This window comes from Epinephelus lanceolatus, chromosome 19 (assembly GCF_041903045.1).
Source record: "Epinephelus lanceolatus isolate andai-2023 chromosome 19, ASM4190304v1, whole genome shotgun sequence".
NCBI classification, from domain to species: Eukaryota; Metazoa; Chordata; class Actinopteri; order Perciformes; family Serranidae; genus Epinephelus; species Epinephelus lanceolatus.
Window position 1 is genome coordinate 37,342,988 of NC_135752.1, and position 20,133 is coordinate 37,363,120.

Consider the following 20,133-nt stretch of genomic DNA (forward strand, 5'->3'; position numbering starts at 1 on the left):
GAGAGCTGCACAAAATCTGATAGACTGTGGGTTTGGGCTGAAGACTACACGTTTGAAAATTAGAAATATCTGGGGGTTTGGAGTTAAAAAGAAGTGAGTTTAGCAGACCTCTGTAGCCTGCTCCTCATCTTTGCTTGAGGTTACATTAGGCTAGCATAACACCTGAATTTACAACTGAGCTCTGGGCAGCAAAGTTGCATTGCGGCAGGTTTTGACAAGGAACACATGGAATAAAAAAGCCAATATCTCTGGTTATGCATTAGCGATTGATTGAATCCTCTTTGAAATTGTTAATCATGAGTCCGACAATGCTACACCAATCGATGGAGTACTTTTTTAAAGCACTTAGTCCTTTGCACCGATCAGCACATGTAGCAAAGCTAACATAAACAGCACTCATTATTTTGGTGTTTTGAAAACTTTGGGAAAAGATCTTTATAGTTTGGAATCTTCTTGATGAGCTCTGTGACCTGCTTTTTGCTCTCAGATTTGTTGTTAAATAGATGATAACGATTCCCGCACAGTTCAACAATGTTATTGAGGCGATCCTGTGCATTAATGAACTTCTCCAGACTTCCTTTCAGGTCCTCTCCGTGGGTCAACAGGACGATAGTGCTCCTCCGGATCTCCCAGCCGAGCTTCTTCTCCAGCCTTTCTAATATTCCCCACTCAATACCTGTGAAGCGGCCCAGCTGTAACACAAGTAACACCACGCATTGCCCTGGCTTACAGTAACTCTTACACTCGTCTATGTGTTCCTGGGGGTTTCTGAGTTGGTCGTGAAAGAAGTCTGGAGTGTCGACCAGTCTCACCTTCCTCTTGAATAGTTTCTCCATCATTTTGACCTCACACCGGGTGGTGACCGGCATGGAGCTTGACTCAGATTTAAAAAGGTCTTTTGAATCCAATTGGGGGTACCCAGCAGTCAGGATGGTGTTTGCAGATGCACTCTTTCCAGTCCCAGTCAGTCCCAGCAGAACAATATTAAATATGCTGTCTGGCACTTCATGGGCACCGTCACCTGGAGGATATGGTTACAGCAGAGTGTTTCAGTGTTTTCGACTAAATCATTTCATGAAAAATCCCAAACATGAAACTCCTACAGGAGACTTTGATGGGAATGCTGATAACTTAACATGTTTGAATGTCTTAGTACTGTTTTGCCCAAAAATTACGCCTCAAAGGGACGCTGCAAAACACAGATGTGGACATTGAAAAGAACTGAATGTAATGGGAACATTGGGGAATGTCCAAGGGAGTGGGCGGGAGTGGTTGTGGACGGGTCCAGCAAACACTGACTTTCCACCAAGAGACAATGTTCACGTCCATAAGATTCTAAAGCCAAATCCCGTTCTATTTTCCTAAACCTAACCATTTGTGTTTGCTGTTGAAGGAAAAAAACGCCATTGACACCATGTCCCAGAATGTCAACAGCCAACACACCCAGGGTACCTGCACGTCGTATGTGAACGTGGAAAGTCCATGACCAAACGTTGATATGTGACAAGGTCGTAGTGAGAATGTGTTGTGTCAATAGGTGAACGGATTGTAACGTAACTTGAAGACTGAGACCTTCCCCAATGTTCTCAGACTGTGGACTGACTTCTATGTGAAGGCAGAAATCCAAAGGGTGTGATGAACTACAACCATGAAATCCCTTTCTGGCAGCCTTAAAGGCAAACCTCTCCCAACAGCGTGCTGCATCTGTCTTCAGCTCTGCTACAACACCACAGTGTGCAACAGTAGCTAACAATAGCTGAGAAATTAAGTCCACTAATGTCAACAGACGACTGGCACTTACAACAACAAGAATCCACGTGTGCTGTGTTTCCCTGACATTTTGCAGCAGTGGCTTGGACATGAACCTTCACTTGCTGTTGACATTTGTGCTGGCTGAATTTGAGCTGTTGCAGCTGCCGACTGAAGGCCCGTCTCCAGAGCTGCTGTCCATAGGTAATCTCTGAGCAGCGGGGATTGGAGCAGACTGATGGAGGGGTGTGCTAGCTAATTCGTTTCTCATTTGTGGTCTAATAAAACGTAAATTCGTCCAATTCAGGGCCACGTTTCATAATTACAGTGCCCATGGTGCTAAAAAAACAAACAAAAGGAAACACTGACATGTGAAACATATTGTGATATTTTGGTTAGTCGGCTAATGTTAGCTAACGTTGGCTTGCTCTCTAATGTGGATGAATTGCTAGCTAGCATATGTAGCAAAACACTGTATTGAGTGGATAACATCAGCTGATTCATTCAGACTCCTGGGGCTGGTTTGCAAATTACTTTATCAGCTGCAAAACAACCAATGGTAGATCCATGTTGTGTAGCTAGGTTACAGGTAGCTAGGCAGCCAACGAGCTAACCGTAACCTAAGCTAAGTTTAGCCTGCTAGCTGTAAAGCTACGCTGCATGGATCTGCTGTTGGTTGCTTTGTAATGTCAGCAAGTAATTTGCAAAGGGCAGGCTAGTTAGTATCCCGGAGTCAGTGGTCAAAATTAAATATAGGAACATACAGATAGTAATGTCATTTTAAACATAATTGTAATTTATTTTCCAGCATTCTATCACGCTGACTGCAGTTCACGTTATGGCCTCAGAGAGAGGTGTCACCAGTAACATTTTCTGATAGTTACAAACAGAAGCTTTACTTTGTTACACTATCTTTTTATATTCTGACATTTGTGTTATATTGCATCTTCCAAAACGTACCATGGTCATGTTGAGGTGCTTCTTCGTTGGCAGGTGCAGCAAAGAGATATGAGATGGTCGGACTCATGGCTTCAGCACCTGTGAAGATGCAACATATACTGCTGTTTATAAACACACACTCCGTATTAACTTTTTTATATTCTTTCATTGCATTGAAAACCTCCTGCGACCCTGTGTCCTCATGAGCACATTTTGGGTTTGCTACACTTTGTATTTAATTCTGCATAATTTATTTAGACCTGTCATGGACAGTCATGAACACTTTAATGTGCCATCTAGTGGTGGCAAAAGCACAATACACCCTCTGTAAACAAGATAGCAGCCATCCCTGCCAAGTCAGTCTACATTTGATCCTGACACAAAAATGGACAATGTACAAAACTTGATCACATTTTATAATTGACACTTGTTTGTTAAAGCTTCGTAACATTTGAAGTTCTATACTGCACACAAATGTGACCAATTTTAGCAATATGACGCTAAAACGCAGTTAATTAGGAAGTACTTATTTGAGGACATTGAGACTTCATTATTGTATTATCGCAGCATTTCACACAGGCCAATTAGGTGTGGCAGACTGTTCCTATCTCTTTTCATTCAACAAATTAGTGCACCAGTTTCTGAATACTGTTTCACCCCATTTTTGTTGTGTTTCAGCAACATTTATAATGAAATACAGTTAGGAGTAATTAAAAACAGAGACTTACCTGCTGTCCCACAGTGACACACAGCATGGCCATCGTAACTCAAACTCCTACCACTGTCAATCACAAGATGAAAGCAGTAGAGTACATACCCATTTATTATATAATACTAATTACAAACCACAGAGACTTTTAAGCTTTTCAGGAAGTCTGATGACAGAAACCCTCTATGAGAACATACACTGAGAAACACAAGCTAGCCCTGAAGTAGTGTGGGACTATATATAAATGGTCAGAACTGAAATGTAATAATGAGGTTTGTACCTAATGTTCTCCATGGCTGCCATTCTTCTTGTCACAACATCTTCACTGTAGTTTACGTAGTTAAAGTGGAACAAGTGACGCTCCGCACACCACTTCTTACATTCACTGGCCAGGTTTTCACTGGCGACCGCCACCTGGGTGTTGAACCTGTACTTCAGGTGACGGAGTGAATGGAAGCATTCGAGGTCTGGTAACGTGACGACCAAGTTTGCTGTGATATTGTCTCCAAAGATACCTTGAAGTTTACTGATTTGAGTCACAACTTTCTCCTCTTGGGTGTTTTCTGAATCTATTGCCAGGATGAACAGATCAGGGCCAGGATGAGAAAGTGCCATGAAGTCAATGATCAGCTGGTCTGGGTACAGACATCTGTCATCAAAGAAATCAGGGGTATTGATGACTTTAAATGATTTGTTTGACTCAGTGTCAAAGCTGTTTGACGTCATGTCAAAAGCATCAGGCCTGTTGTGGAGGATCATCTTTCGTATGCCGTTCTTTAGCTGAGCCCTCTTTCCAAACAGAGCGATGGTTAACCTTTTAGAATATGCTGTAAAAACAAAAAAACAATATGTTTTAATTCACAGTCAGGCAATTATGTACTGGTTGTGGGGATGAAAGGAGCAAACAAAACACTTACACAGCAACAATTTGAGACGTAGTACATATTTTTGATTTTCAATTTAAGAAACACTTTTACAAGAAACCCCCGAAGTCCTGAAAGGTGAACTTTTTTTTCTTATGTGCAACAGATAAGTAACATGTTCTTACAAGATCTTATCTTGTGCGCACAAGGTAATACCGCTACCACTATTACTACTGCTACTACTACTAATAATAATATAATAAACTTTATTTGTATAGCACTTATTAAAACCAATGTTACAAAGTGCTTTACACATGAAATCACAACAATAAAATGCACAATTAATGTTTGACTAAAACAATAAAATAAAAATGAGAATAATGATAATAAAACACCAAGGTTAAAAAATGTTAATAAAAATGGGTACATTTAAACAAAAATAGCCCTTAAAGTTTTTTTTTTAGTTTTTTTTTTAGTGTACACAAGATAAAAACATATACATATAAAATTAAATATAAATATGTAAATATAAAATGTAAGAAATATAACTTTTCAGAACTTTCGGGGCTCTGTATAATAATATTATATACAGTAATTAGAATATTGCATTGCCTACTTTTTTGAAATTGAAATTGAAATTTTTCATGACTTTAGGAGCTCTGTGTAATGGTGACATAATTATAATAGTGATCTGTAATCTTGCCTTTGCCCACTGGCCACTCAAATGAATTAAAATAAAATACAAAATGTTAGTAAAGGCTGTCATGATGTCATTATCTTGAGCTAATGTCACTTAAAAAGATGATTAGGGGGCATCGATAGCGTAGTGGATAGTGCTGGCACCCCATGTGCAGACTGCAGAGGCGATGCCTCACTGCAGCAGTCACAGGTTTGACTCTGGCTTGCAACCATTTGCTGCACGTCACCCCCGCTCTCTCACTCTCACCCAATTTCACTCTGTCCTATACATTAAAGGCAAAAGCCCAAAAACATAATCTTAAAAACAAAAAAAAAAGATGATTAGCATAAAATCAAAGCTGTGTCCAGGTTAAAATGACCAAACTCTGACCAAACTGGATGTGAACTCCACTCCAGATAGTTCAGGAGTTTGAGATACTAACTAATTGTAATACCTTTGTCTGGATCTTGTCTGGGACCTTTGTCGCATGTCAGTCCCCAAATACTACCTGAAACTGTTTTTTAAAAAAAAGTGAAGAAATGAGCATCACTTACGTGGTGGTTGTCTGTTCGAAGCCATTTTAGCTGCCCAGCAGAGAACAGACAGCAGACAGGTTTCACTGGAGTCTCTGGATCAGATTTGAAGACTGTCAGACCGAATCACACTAATATAGGTTGATCCACCCTGTGGGCGGAGTGCTGAGAACTGTCACACTAAAATAATAGTGAACTCAGCTTCTGTTCATTCTTCAAAAAGTCGAGGACACAGAGAGATGGGTGTAATTCACTCCCAAATTCCTGAAGGTGAAGTTGGAACTTTTTCAGCCTTCTTTAACTCCTTCCAGTACACTACTGTCACCTTTACGTATGTGATGTAGTTTTTACATATGTTTGCAGGTTCTCCACTGAGGATTGTGATGATCGGGAAAACTGGAGTTGGGAAGAGTGCTGTTGGTAACACCATCGTGGGTAAAACGGTTTTCCATTCTTCAACGAGCGCACAGTCTGTGACGGAGACCTGCGAGAAAGAACGGGTCAACAGTCGCAGGAAGATCCACGTGGTTGATACGCCTGGGATTCTGGATACGACTAAAAGTGCAGAACACATAAAGAAAGAGATTGCGAAATGCATCCAGGTGTCCTCTCCTGGCCCTCATGTCTTTCTGCTGGTCATCCAGGTCGGCAGGTTCACCATAGAAGAATTTAACTGCGTGCAAGCCCTGGAGAAGATCTTCGGACCCGAGGCGTCCAAGTACATGATCGTTCTGTTCACGCGTGGTGATGAGCTCCAGGGCAGAACTATTCAGCAGTATGTGCAAAACGGCCACGCGAAACTAAGAGAGGTGCTAAACAGGTGCGGTAACCGGTACCATGTCTTCAACAACAAGAAAACGAGGAACAGAACTCAAGTGGTTGAGCTGATCAAGAAGATTGATGACATGGTGGCGGCAAATGGTGGACAGCACTTCAGTGAGGAGATGTATGAGAAAGCGGAGCAGACTCTGAAGGAGCAGGGGACAGACAGAAACACAGCAGAGGAGGTGGTGAACTTCCCCTTCATGGCTGAGCTGCTGCAGAGAGTCATTCTGTTTCAGGCCATACTGGCTGCTGCTGCAGAGGAGGACACCAGCAACATGGACCGCTCTATGTCCGCCTCCCTCTCCAACGTGAGGCCTGCTGTCTGACAGAAACAGACTCCAGTTACTTGCCTTATTTCTGCTCATTGGACAGAGAACAGCTCAATGAGATTAAATCCACGTGCAGAGGCTGGAGAACACTGACAGTTTTTATTACACGTTTGATGCCAATGAATTGTAGAAACTGTGATTGTATTTGTAATCAAATGGTAACTCCAATAGTTGTTCATTGAAAGTCATTGATTAGTCATGACCATTCAGAATCAGGATCCAGAATCCAAGTCTTGTACTTTTTTTCAAAGGACGAATACATTAGATTTGAATGTTTTAATGTAGCAGAGAGGTCGAAACTTATATTGGTAACTTATATTTTAAGCTTGATTCATTTTACCTACTTAAGTGCCCCTCCTACCAGCGTATCTTTGCTATGTATGAGAGGTATACACTGGGGCTACAGTTGGTCAGTTTTCTGCTATTTACACTTAATGTGGCAATGCACGTAAAAAAAACTCAACAAAAAAAAAAAAGTCAACAAGGGTCTGTGGAGGGGTGAGGAAATTTGGCTGAACCAAACTTTGAAATCAAGCAGACAGATTCAGGTTTGAGCAAACAATGGTGGTGTATTGTTGTCAGCTCTGTACATTCCTGCAAACCACTGGACATTACATTTATACATTATTATGTTGTGGATACGTTTAAACCCTATACTTCTTGGGTTTAGGCCAAAAAACAACATGGTTATGGTTAGAAAAGATCCTGTTTTGCTTTCCTGGCAGGAAAAGCAGCAATGTCTCGATAAAAAACAAGTGCTTTTCAGGCTTAAAATGCCGCTGGAAAAACAGCAACAGCTCCCTACATTACAACCAGTTTTGTTGTTTACTGGTCTTACCCTGGGTACGTTGGTTGATGTTCTGGGACGCCGTTTCAAGTTCTGCCTGTTACATGCATTGTCTTCTTTCAAAATACACTTCTGTTTTTACAGGAAATTTACTGTTTAAATACAGTCTCTTTCAAAATAAATGCACCAGGTCAGTACAACAACACAAACTGACTTTTTTTCCCTCTAACATCCAACGCACGTGGTTAGGTTTAGTTTTTTTTAGCCTGCTATACAACTACCTAGTCAATGAGAAGAACTTTTAAGTATTTACATAGCTGATAAAAAATGTTCTTTTTGTGAAACTTAAATAGAAAACCCAGTTAGAAAAGCAATACAATAAAAATAAATAATGATTAATTATAAACATAAAAGGAGTATTTTTCACCCTTTGTGTATTTTTTAACAGAATAAAATGTTCCAGTGTTTCCATTCAGCACAAACGTACAGTAGGCTGGAACATGGAGCCAGAGATGGGCTTCTTTATAAATCATAATTAATCATAAAGTGCGCCTCCTCTTTAGATTATTAACTCATTAAGATGCATGTTGTTGTTTTTTTTACAAAGATAATCATATCTGCCGTGTTGCAGCTTTTGGGGACAGAGCTGAAGAGCTGTCCATGGGTTCCATAGTGGCCCCATTCCAGTTGCCCACATGGTTGGGTTTAATCAAGTGGGCCCCACATAGGTTATGCTAGGGCTACCTGGGTACCAAGTGGGTATGGGCCCAAAATTATTATCTTATCTGGGCCCTTATTGGGTAAACCCACTCATATGTGCAACTGGCATGGGGCCGATGTGGAACCTGTGAATAATCCCACATAGGTCCCATTTTCACGTCTATTTACAACCCACATGGGCCCCATATACAAATGTTGGCTGGGATGCATTGTCTTCTTTCAAAGTACACTTCAGTTTTCACAGGAAATTTACTGTTTAAATACAGTCTCTTTCAAAATAAACGCACCAAGTCAGTACAACAACGCAAACTGACTTTTTTTCCCCTCCAACATCTAATGCACATGGTTGGGTTTAGGCAACAAAAAAACGTGGTTGGGTTTAGAATCTTACGGAACATGAACACCCTTCTAGCACCACTCCCACCCACCCTTCTTGGACTTTTGCTGCTTTAATTTTCATTCTTGTCCCAACACGATTCCCCCTGATGCTGCCAAGCGTGGTCAAACTATAAAGGCAACCAGTCGCATATCTTGCTGACGTTAAAAGACTTGGTGTCTGACGCCAAAATCACTGAAGTAGCAACAGTATTTGATGACTTCAGAAAGAGAACGGGCTGATTGGTTTTGGGCGAACAGTTTCTTAATCTTTAACAGCTTCTGATTCACTCAGTCTGACTCATGCACTGACCTACATACTGAATCACAGTCAGTTGTATTTACCATAACACTAAACTTTGACAACAGTGTAAGAATCAATGGACTGGTGCCTGATGGAAATACTAGTAGCAAATTATCTGTTAATTACAAAGTAAAACTTATATAGTTTTCTTAACTGAGTATCAGTCATATGCTCTTGTACATATACATTGGGCATGATAGTGTGCATGTCCCAGAGGAGATACAGGGACAGACTGTACAGCTCTATTTTTACCTGCGGCACCACCACCATATGCCACCAGTATATCTGTCCATTACACCAGAGCTCAGGATAGGATATGTATGACTGAGAATATGGGTCATACATTTGTACATACTGTTCAGGATCTTTTTTAAGTTTATGTTTCTCTTCCTTCATCCCCTCCCTCGGTCACAGGTTATTCATAAGCAGTTGCTAAAGAGGCGGCAAAGATGTGGTGAGATTTGTTTCAGTAGGTGTCACGTCAGAGTGTTTCTTGACTGAAAATGTAAAAAAAAAATTGTGTAAAGGGGAAACATTTGTTCTATTTTACTTATAAAAGAAGATCAGTTTTTAGATGGAAGCTTATTTTTGAATAAAAGTTATGAATATTGTGATAACACACACTCACCGGCCACTTTATTAGGTACACCTTGCTAGTACCAGGTGGGACCTCCTTTTTAATTCTTGGTGTCATAGATTCAACAAGGAGCTGGAAACATTCCTCAGAGATTTTGGTCCATATTGACATGATGACATCACACAGTTGCTGCAGATGTGTTGGCTGCACATCCATGATGAGAATCTCCCGTTCCAGCACATCCCAAAGGTGCTCTATTGGACTGAGATCTGGTGACTGTGGAGGCCATTGGAGTACAGTGAACTCATTGTCATGTTTGAGATGATGTGAGCTTTGTGACATGGTGCGTTATCCTGCTGGAAGTAGCCATCAGAAGATGGGTACACTGTGGTCATAAAGGGATGGACACGGTCAGCAACAATACTCAGGTAGGCTGTGGTGTTTAAACCATGCCATGACCTCTGACCTCTGGCATCAACAAGGCATTTTGGCTCACTGGATATTTTCTCTTTTTGGGACCATCCTCTGTAAACCCTAGAGATGGTTGTGCTGAAAATCCCAGTAAATACTCAGACCAGCCCGTCTGGCACCATCAACCATGCCATGTTCAAAGTCACTTCAATCACCTTTCTTCATCATTCTGATGCTCAGTTTGAACTTCAGCAGCTCGTCTTCACCATGTCTACATGACTAAATGTTAATGAGCTGCTGCCACATGATTGGCTGATTAGCTATTTGCATTAATGAGCAGTTGAACAGGTGTACCTAATAAAGTGGCCGGTGAGTGAGTGAGTGTCGGCATCTGATTTATCTAATAAGATAAAGTTTTAAAGATGAAGTTTTTCCCTTCAAACATTTTTATTGGAGCAAAATGTTCTTGGTGGACGGAAAAAGAAAATTATTTTTATTATTCTAATAGGTTTAATTTGTATTTGCAATGTTAGTTTGAAATAAATCAATACTTGGCGTCTGAGTATTGATACAAAATGCTGTAATGATTCACCCCCCACCCCCTCAGTTCCTGAAATGTTTGATTTATCTGATGCATGCAGTTTGGTTACACTTACATTTTCCTAATCTTGACTTTGCGTCTCATAACTTCCTCTCAACAGAAATATTTCTTGTCATTCCTTTCAGCTAATTTTTCTTTTCCTGTGGTGCCTCAAAAGACTTCCTGTGTTACTGTGCTGTGACATCAGGGACAGGTGTGCTGAAAAGACACGTCTTCAAACTGGAAAGACACTACAGGCTGCTGATAACATTGTTATTGTGTGCATACTTTGTACTTATCTGAAAAGTGTTGTTGATTAACCCAGATTTCTTTCTGCTGACCCGTGACCATCCTGCAGAGATAATTACAAAACACTCCTGAGAATAGTATGTTCTTTATTACACAACATAATCCCTTCATGTTCTCTTTCTCAGTAAGCAAACTAGTATTCATTACTTTTCATTTACAAGGCTGAAAAGACCTCATGTTGGTCTCTTTCACTGAGCTAGCCTCTCTGCAACCTTTTATAAAACATGAATTCATAAAATCACAGAATCACTACTAGTCCAGCCTCGAGAGCCAAATGAAGACCCACCAGAATCAGACTGTTCTCATGCACTGTTTGTATGTTTTCCTATGAAAAGTAATACACCAAAATTCGTGCATATCCTACATTGTCATGAGCCAGTAATTCATGCATAACCTACGTATTTTGGAAGGCTGGGATCACGTGCTTCACAGAAGTAGAGTCGCCCCAGATTCAAACGTCCAAAAACACATAATTGAAACCACAAAATATCTCCATACTGCTCGTCCGTAGGGATCCAAGTGTCTCGCGCAAGCGCATACACGTGAACACGGTGCACAGAGAGGCAGTCAGAGCTACAGGCTACAATGAGGCTAAAAACAGAGTTCACATGACGTTTTTCCAAACAACTTTTTATGTCGGGGCTTCAGGACACTTGGATCACTACGGACGAGCAGTATGGAGATATTTTGTGGTTTCAATTATGTGTTTTTGGACGTTTGAATCTGGGGCGCCGTCAGCCTCCATTAGGTGGAGTTGTGTTGCTACCTCCTCTCCCCTTGGATCTCTGCAAGTGATGTGAGGACTCTAAAACTTCACCTGAGCCTCCCTCGGCATATGGGTGAGTAGATAATGGCTGAATTTTCATTTCTGGGTGCACTATCACTTTAAGCCATTACATGATTTTTTTGTGCCTAACATAATCACACATTAAGCACAGCGTTGTTGAAACGTAAAGAAGTTCCAATGTGTCCGCTACATAATACCGCACAGTGTATTCATGGTTTGCAGAAACGTACAATGCCAACATTTATTCTGGCAATTGGGTTCAGTTTTTTTGAGGGGGGAGTCTTTCAGCAGATTAGAAAATAAAACCTTTGTTAGTGAGGTCACATATGACTCTGGTGTGTGCCAGATTTTGGCCAGAATAAAAATAAACTGCGGCCCAGATTTGGGTCCGTTCTGGCTTCTTGGTTGTTTTGCAGTGTTGCTGTGCCTTGCTTGTGACCCATATCTGGCAAACAGGAGCGTGTGCCACATCTGGGCCACAGCAGTTTTGCTATTTGGGAGCTGTAAGACAAGTACATACATGTAGGTCATGTCGAGGTACCAAAGCTGCATCACAGATTGGAGCAACACCAACAGTTATGTTGTAGGAATGTGGAGGGGCAGTGAGTCTTCCTCTCCCTCTCTCTGAGTGTTGGAGGGTGTTATATTTTTAGTCAGGACAGCCCCTCAAACATCCAACATCAGGTTAATGACCCTCAGAGTGACAGTATATAAGAGCAGTGCTGCCTGCAGCATCTCCACACAGACATACAGCATCACCACTATAAGGTACATGACCTCCACCTCTGCAGGTTTAAGGATGTGACAGCATGTGGACAAAACAATAACTCTTCATCTCTTTCTCTGTGTGCGCAGGGAGTTTGGAGAAGGTGTTGAAGATGTCTAACGACAAGAACCCCGAGGTGGTCGGCTGCGACGCCTCGATCATGAAGAACGTCTGGGAGATCAGAGAGAAGGAGTATGAGCAGAAGAAGCTGATGGAGCAGGAACGAATAGAGAAGAGCGCTCTCCCCTCGTAAGCACTGAAACTTTATCTGTCTCTGTGTGCACATGCTCTCTGCAACTCCTTAAGAACTCTTTAAAAATAAATGCTTGGTCTTTATAGAATCCTAATTTCTGCAGAAACATTTTTCAGTAGATAGATAGCCAGTAGTTTCAGGTTTAAAGTTTGTTTAATAGCATATGCTTAACACCACAGACAAAATAGTGCAGAAGTTAAATATGTAACATATAGACAATTTAAAATTGAATAATAAAAATTTGTAAAAATAAATAAACTCACCCCCGTTGTCCAAGATATTGGTCAAATCTTAAATGTATATATGTATAGACTCTGACTGTTTTTATGACTGATATACTGTACAGATTAATGTCGATAAAATTGACCACTCAACCAGCACCCTTAAATTACACTCTAAAGTATGACTTAAAAAATTTAAGGGAACAATATGCATGCATATTTTTAAATAGTTCCAACTCTGGCATTATTGAGTCAGTCCTGTGAGCCTTTTATAATCTGACAAACTCAATTAGTTTAGTACAACCAACATGATTTGCTTTGATTTCCAAAAAATTGAATTAAGTTGAACCAACTTAATATTTATTTTAATTCCACCCTACTCAAAAATGTCAAAAATATTTTTGATTTTGACCGACTTCTTAAAATAACTTTTTTACTGACTTAAACATGTTAATGAAACAAAACATATTTTTGTAAGCATTATCCACTAACCCCATGAAACATTTTTTTAGACTGCCACTCTAAAAAAGAATCCACTGGTTCAACTTTAAAAAAATAAGTTTGGAATTTGCATGCATATTTTTAAGTAGTTCCAACTCTGGCATTATTAAATGAGTCTGACAACAACTCAATTCATTTAGTACAACCAATATAATTTGCTTTGATCTCAAAAAAATTATTGAAGTTGAATCAACTTAATATTTCTTCAAAAATTGTGATGATTTTATTTAAGATATTGTAACTTATTTTTTTAATTCCATCTACTCAAAACTGTTGAGAATGTTTTTGAATGTTATTTTAAATGTGATCCACTAACCCCATGAATCTTTTTTTAGGGTGTACAGCTGAGTCTGGTCCTTTACTATACACTCAGTTTACAGCTATCAGGTGCATGTTGCTAAAATGAATGCAGTCCTGTGTTAAACCCTCCCTTTATGAAGGTCCTCATCTTCAGTCTTTGTTTTAACTGTCTTAGAGAGGTGCTCGGAGGTTTGGAGGGTGTAGTTCGTACTACTGTTGAGACTAAATAACGGAATAGAAGTAACGAGAATGACGCACATGATGCGAATGACACGAATCAAGTGGCGCAAATGAAGTGAGTACCCTGATTTCGCATCATACGCTTATTTGCAAGAGCTGAAAAATCTGAACTTCAGCGACCTATTCACACTGCAATACCCAATCAGCATTGAGATCCTCCGGTGACATATGATGCCAAGGACATACCGGCGGAAGTTCATTTATTCATTCAGCAATTTCATGCATGTATGAAGGAAGTCAACACGAAATATTCTAGCGTTCAAACTTGCACAAGTAACGCAACATGAAAATTCACATCGTGTTTACTGTGCAAAATTTAAACGTTTGGTTTTGAGGTAATCTAAAAGTATTTAAATTAGATTTCATGTTTTTGTAATCCAATGGATTACTTTACTAATTACATTAACTGCCATGTAATCTGTATTCAGTAACTGACAGACACTTAAAACAGGCATCCAAGTCCAAAAAAAGCAGGTGAGGATTAGAAACGAGGCAGGCGGGGTAACAGAAGAAGAAGGCGGGAATGCTTCAGCTGGTAATATGTATAGTCCAGTATGTATATACTGGTGACATACTGTGAAGGAGTTGGGACACTGGACGTCTGCTGGACGATGAGTGAGTGGCAGGTTCTGAAACTACAGGAGAGGATAATGACTGACAGAGTCACAGCAGGTTGTCAAATGTTTTTGTTTCGTCTGGACGTGTATCTCAGATCACTTCTTCTGCTGACAAATATGATTTCTGCGTCCAAAGAGGTGAAAATTGAGGTGTCATGTGAAGGAAATTGGATCCATCCACATACTGACCGCTTGGCAGTTAACCAGAGCTCAGACATGAGCTACATGTGCTGGAACGGATTATGTGTCACAACCCTTTGGGCAGCTTTGGCAGCTGAACAGATTTACTGGGGGAGGTAATGAATAGCTGGACAAAGTGACACAAATAGTGTTTTTACAGTCGATACTCAACACTGAGGGAGGGAAGCTCAGGGTGGAGTTACTGTGCAGTACATCAGACAGCAAATACAAGGTTCGGTCATGGCGATGTGTACATAAATGTCAATCTGTAATCTGAACATAGGACAGTTAAACCCAACAGTACCAATGTTGTTCCTCATGTTTCAGCCTGAGTCTACTTTATATATCTGCTAACCATTTCTAAAGCTAGAAGTCAGGTGTAGATTGATTTCAGACAACCATTGGTTTGATTCTGCCAAATACATGATCCATTATTGTCTCTACATTAAAGACCAGGATTTTCTGTGGCCATGTTTTAAATCACTTTAAAGTGAGATTTTCAATAGATTTTACCTATATTTATATATACTCTGTTTATATTTCTGTATTTTTCCCAGTTCATATAATACCGAACAAATGTGTTTAAAAAAATATGTGACTGGTTAAAAGTGGTTTGCTGGAATATCAACTTATTTAGAAACCTAGAGATCCTGTAAAGGTCCAGTGTTTAGGATTTACTGATATAGATATATTGCCAGCGCACAGATCAAATGTAATATAATATTCATAACTATATTTTCATGACTTTATAATCACCTGAAAATAAGAATTGGGCTTTTTTTTAAACCTCAGAGTAAGTCATTTATATCTACATACAGAGTCCAACATCTAAACATATAAACCAAACACCATGCTATTTTTCACAGAAATCCCAGTATACAGTCGCTACATAGTCCCTTCTTTACACCACCTTTGCTTTTTTACACAGAACCAAACAACAGCGGCATCAAGCTGTCCCAGTTTGTAATTTTTAGGTTGCATTCCAGCATCACAGAAGCAAAAGAGGCATGATGAGTATGAACTGTAACACACCGGCGTTGGCCTCTAGTGTGAAACAATAACAATGAGATTAACATGTCAATAACAGTCATTTACCATTGTTGTCAAAAATGGCGGCTGATCTCGTCCTCTGCTCAGAGGGTAAGGAGCTCCTGGACTTCATTGTCTCCCAGTTCGCGGACATTTTCAGCTGCTGCTGTTGAGTTAGCTGCTAACTGCTATCAGCTGCTTTTCAAATTTCCAATGGTGGGTCGCAGACATAACACGTCAACGTAACAACGTCACACCCATGATCCCATCGTCCCGGCTTCCCTGTTTATTACAGATGTCATTTCAGTGCTGTTACTAAAGGCAAGACTACTCTGTCCCCCCATTCCATGATTGATGATCTTTTATGCAGAGTTACAAAGAGAAATAAAGGCATGAAATTCCTCCCTTGAAGAGGCAGTGTAAAAGAGGCTGCTGGCTCTAGACAGGGCCATTTGTGTTTTTGCGTTTTCACATTTACACACTGGACCTTTAATTTTAAATTATTTGTGCTCAAGGAAATCTTAAAACAAAATTTCCCCTCAGCAATTTATAGTTCAAATCACATATATTTTAATATATTTTAATTATTATTATTTTTTTAATAAGGAGTCTATACTTTTACTCACATAAAATTAACTAGTATTTTCACTTTAGCTTGAGGGAAATATCAGTAAAGCAACACTGCATCTCCCTAAGTAGGAGACGTGCTTTCTCCACAACACAGTCGGTTGACGTGGCAGCAGAACAGCCCCGGTTTCTTTCTCCTGTACGAACATGTAAACAGTGTGGTTTTACTGAGGTGCTGTCAGTGAGTATTTCTACTGTAGCATCAGTGCATCACATTACCTCACCCTGCACAGATTCTCACCAGGCCTAAATATAAACAGTGCAGTCATACAAACTGCCACTGCCTCACACATTTAGACTTCCTCTGTGGATATTAATACACCATACATACTGTCACTGTACAGCTGTCACAAAAGACAGCACAATGTATGAAGCATAGACTGGATATAAAGATGGAGGTGATGAAAGCTCCCTAAAAGTGAAGCCAAATCATTGATGGCCCCCTGCTGGCTGGCAGCAGTATAGGTCATAAACCATGATATAGGTCATATTAACTGATGGGATGAGGCATCATTATCAGGCATTTTCAGAACAGAGGAAATTTTTGATAGCTTTAAGAACCCCCCTTTTTGTTGTGTCTGCACTGAGAATTAGAAACAATCATAGAGGAACTGCCCACTGGGCGTTTTTTACCTCAATATGTGGCTCCACTCCCCAGTCACTACAGCAGAGACTGGCAGTGCCCCTATCTGGTATATTTTGGCTTCATTATTGTACATTTGGAAAAAGTCGAGACAAATCTGTTATCTTTATATATGGTCTATATGCTATGAGGGTTTGACCAATATAAGCTTCTATAAGCCAAGACTGACCACAATATATTTAGCATGGCCTTAAGACCTGAATCGCCAACAAATCTTTTGGTAATAGTGAAGTTATACTTACATGAAGTAATAGTATTCTTAGTGCAAGAATGAGGCCAGCATTAAATATTTACAGTTTCCAGGAACTTAAAGTGTCCATTTCTTTCTGTCATTAAAACATGTTCTTGTATGTACTCATATTATCTGCTCATATTTTTACCTTTTTTCTGATTTTATTTTTCAACAGTATCAACAAGGAGTGGGCAGGTCGTTTGGCTGCCAGACAGGGAAGTTATGTAAGGGTGGACACGAGGAAAAAGAAGTCAGTTGGGCAAAAGATAGACGACAGCAATGTCTGGAAGAGCAAGCTACCCCAGGCTCCTCCTACTCTTCCTCGTGGTGGAGGTCCAGCACCACATGGCAAACCAGGAGTCCCAAGCAAAGGCTACTCTACTGCAGCCCCCAACCTCAGGGACAAAAAGGCACAGGACAAGAGTTTAAGAAAGCTACAATTACTCATGTTCATCGCCCAAAATCAACCTTCTTCCATGGTGTGGGGTAAGTCATGGAAGTACAACAAAGCCGTGCCACCACTGGCAGAGGGCACTGAAGTTATTGCCACCTGGGGCCAGTGCTGGATGTTTGCTACCAAGCAACCTTACACCGAACCAGGCAAGCCTTGGCTGAATGGACCCAACCTGATTAATCCTCTTAACCATCGTTTCTGGGAGAAACCTGACTACAGGGTGGTGGAATCAGAAGAGTTAGACTTGATGCTTCCCCCTGAGGAGTGGGAGATGTCCTGGAGAAAGTTTGACAAAAACAGTATGCAGGAGGATGCATCTTCAGCAAATGGAGACAATTTTGCGAAATCTGCATTGTTCACCCCACTGGTGGAGACTCAGCGCTACAATGAAGCCTTGTGCTCATCCGAGTGGAGCGACTCATGGCAGTCCACCAAGCCAGCAAGTGAGGAGGATGATTTCACTGCCCCAGATCATGATGACCTAATGAATGAATCTGATGCTAAAATGCAGAATAATGATAGACAGATGAGCTCAGAGTGGGAAGAATGTTGGAAGCTTATCAACCACCATGGCGGCAACAAATCAGAGTTGCCTGAAATTAAAAAATCTCACAATCCAGAGTGGGCCAGTTCATGGAGAGCAGCCATGGTGGTCCACAACAACCATAAGAATTCTGAACCATCTCTGAGGCAGGATCACGGTGATACCTACGATGATCGCAGCCATCTGAGAGATTCATATCTCTACAATGTCTTGCTTGAGTCTCGTGAGCAGAAGCACAGAGATCTGTACTTTCAGCTTTGCAATGAATTGGAGGCTTTGTCTGAATGGAGCAAGTCTTGGCAGGTGACCAAAAACAACTCTAAACCATGTGAAGAAATAGAGAAAATCCTGAAGGCCTCTGCACCAAGGATGGAGACTGCTCCAGGGGCTCAGAAAATGGAGAACAAGCCAAAGGAGCAATTTTCAAGATCAGAGAAATTAGACCCACTCTATGAGCAGCTGAAACATGACGTTATCTATCGCCCTAGGAGAGAATTCTCCCAATCTAAACTGCTTCATCTGAAACACCTGGAAAAGGTATTGTCTGCCTCAGAATGGAGGGAATCCTGGAAAACTCTGAGACACAGGATGAGAATGGAGAGAAGAAGAATGAGGCCTGACCCTTCAAGGCCTTTCAGGGCATCTGCAGAGGGAAGAGAGGTGATGCCTTCTGCCTCAGAGTGGAAAGACTCATGGAGATTCACCAGTCAGCCCCTGAGTCAGGACCCTGAAACTTGGCAGCAGGGTTGGTCCACCATACCCCAAATCCGTGTAGATCGTGCATGGGACCAGAACCACTTTGCACCTGTGGTACTCCCTAAGAACGGGCCAGTCGGGGATCGCAGTTGGGAAGAATCATGGAGGTTCTTAAGGCGCCAGCGCCAATCAGAACCTGGCCAGGGTAGGGCACAAACCAACCAACAGAGGTTAATGGCTTCCCACCATTCTGGCAATTCATGGGCACAGAGGAGGTATAATGGATCTGATTGGCAGTTGGCCTGGATGTTCTCAGAAACTCAGTTCCACCATGACCGACCCTCCTTAACCCAGTGGAGGGAGGCCTGGAGGTGGCTTGCCTTCAACCCAGAGCACTCAACTGAGCAAGTGCCCAGAGAGAACAGGATGGATGTGCTAATGGAGATCCAACCCCATCGAGAGAGGATTTCCTTACAAAGAGCCCATTCTAAATTGAGTCGGTCTTTTGACAACCAAATGTTCAGGGAAAGATATCCTGAGAAACAGTGGAACGCTTCATGGAGAGCTGAGTCGCTTCTGAACCATCAACTGAGTCAGTCTGGATCTTCAGGGACACCTGGGAAAAGCACGAGCGGCACTACTCAGCAACATCATACCACTGACAATGGGCATGGATCTAAGTGGGGAATGTCGTTCAGGCTTGCCAACCCCATGCCCCACTTGGAGCAACCCTGGGTGGAGTCCTCTGCTAACCCCTGCTACTATAAAGTAATGTGGTCAAGAGGACAGAGAAAACCAAACAATATCAACACCAACTTTAGCAACAACCCTGCGACCTTCAGGGTTTGGGTACACTCCAGTCGGTTCCAGCAGGCAGCCAGCGCACAGATCAAAGGCAAAACTATGTCTACGAAACCCACTGATCCTCGGGTGATAATAACAAACAGTATCAAAATGAAGAACAATTTATTCTCTAACTTGGAGGACAAACAATCAGAGAGGAAGTGGCCAGGATGCCACCTGCTGGGTAAAACCCAACCACGTCCCAAGAGAGGCGCTGCACCTGCAAAGAACCTTAAGGTGGAGGACAAAGATGAGTTCTTTGAAGAGTGGGCAGAATCTTGGAGATACTCAGTCCGGCCTGGTGGTCTGAAAAAGCAGATGCCTGTCAAGTCGCTGTCAGGTTGGGGTGAGTCATGGAAGTTCCTCATTCCACCATACCAGCCAATGAACGGCCCAAAGGCCAAATAGAAAGCACAGCTTAAACTTTTATCTTAGTCAAAGTTGCTCTTCTATAAATCATGTCAATAAATTTTGGAAAACTGAATGATTGACGCCTTTTTCTTTGTGTTCA

General features: G+C 41.2%; 3 protein-coding genes across 3 annotated transcripts; 2 read left to right on the forward strand and 1 right to left on the reverse strand.

Annotated features, from left to right (window-relative positions):
* Positions 1–287: 287 nt before the first annotated feature.
* LOC144458808 (GTPase IMAP family member 4-like) lies at positions 288–4,156 on the reverse strand. Its single transcript, XM_078162384.1, has 3 exons — positions 3,778–4,156; positions 2,710–2,787; positions 288–1,021 (listed from the first exon to the last, which is right to left on the reverse strand). Exons 1-3 carry the CDS (start codon positions 4,154–4,156, stop codon positions 381–383), a joined length of 1,098 nt encoding a protein of 365 aa, XP_078018510.1. The 3' UTR covers positions 288–380.
* A 1,669-nt stretch (positions 4,157–5,825) lies between these two features.
* On the forward strand, positions 5,826–6,623 carry LOC117269866 (GTPase IMAP family member 7-like). The gene has a single exon (XM_033647217.2). It carries the CDS (start codon positions 5,826–5,828, stop codon positions 6,621–6,623), a length of 798 nt encoding a protein of 265 aa, XP_033503108.2.
* Positions 6,624–12,194: 5,571 nt separating this feature from the next.
* On the forward strand, positions 12,195–20,106 carry LOC117269407 (uncharacterized). The gene is made up of 3 exons (XM_033646395.2): positions 12,195–12,244; positions 12,332–12,491; positions 17,261–20,106. The coding sequence occupies exons 2-3, from the start codon at positions 12,355–12,357 to the stop codon at positions 20,028–20,030; spliced, it is 2,907 nt and encodes a 968-aa protein (XP_033502286.2). The 5' UTR covers positions 12,195–12,244; positions 12,332–12,354; the 3' UTR covers positions 20,031–20,106.
* The last annotated feature ends 27 nt before the right edge of the window (positions 20,107–20,133 follow it).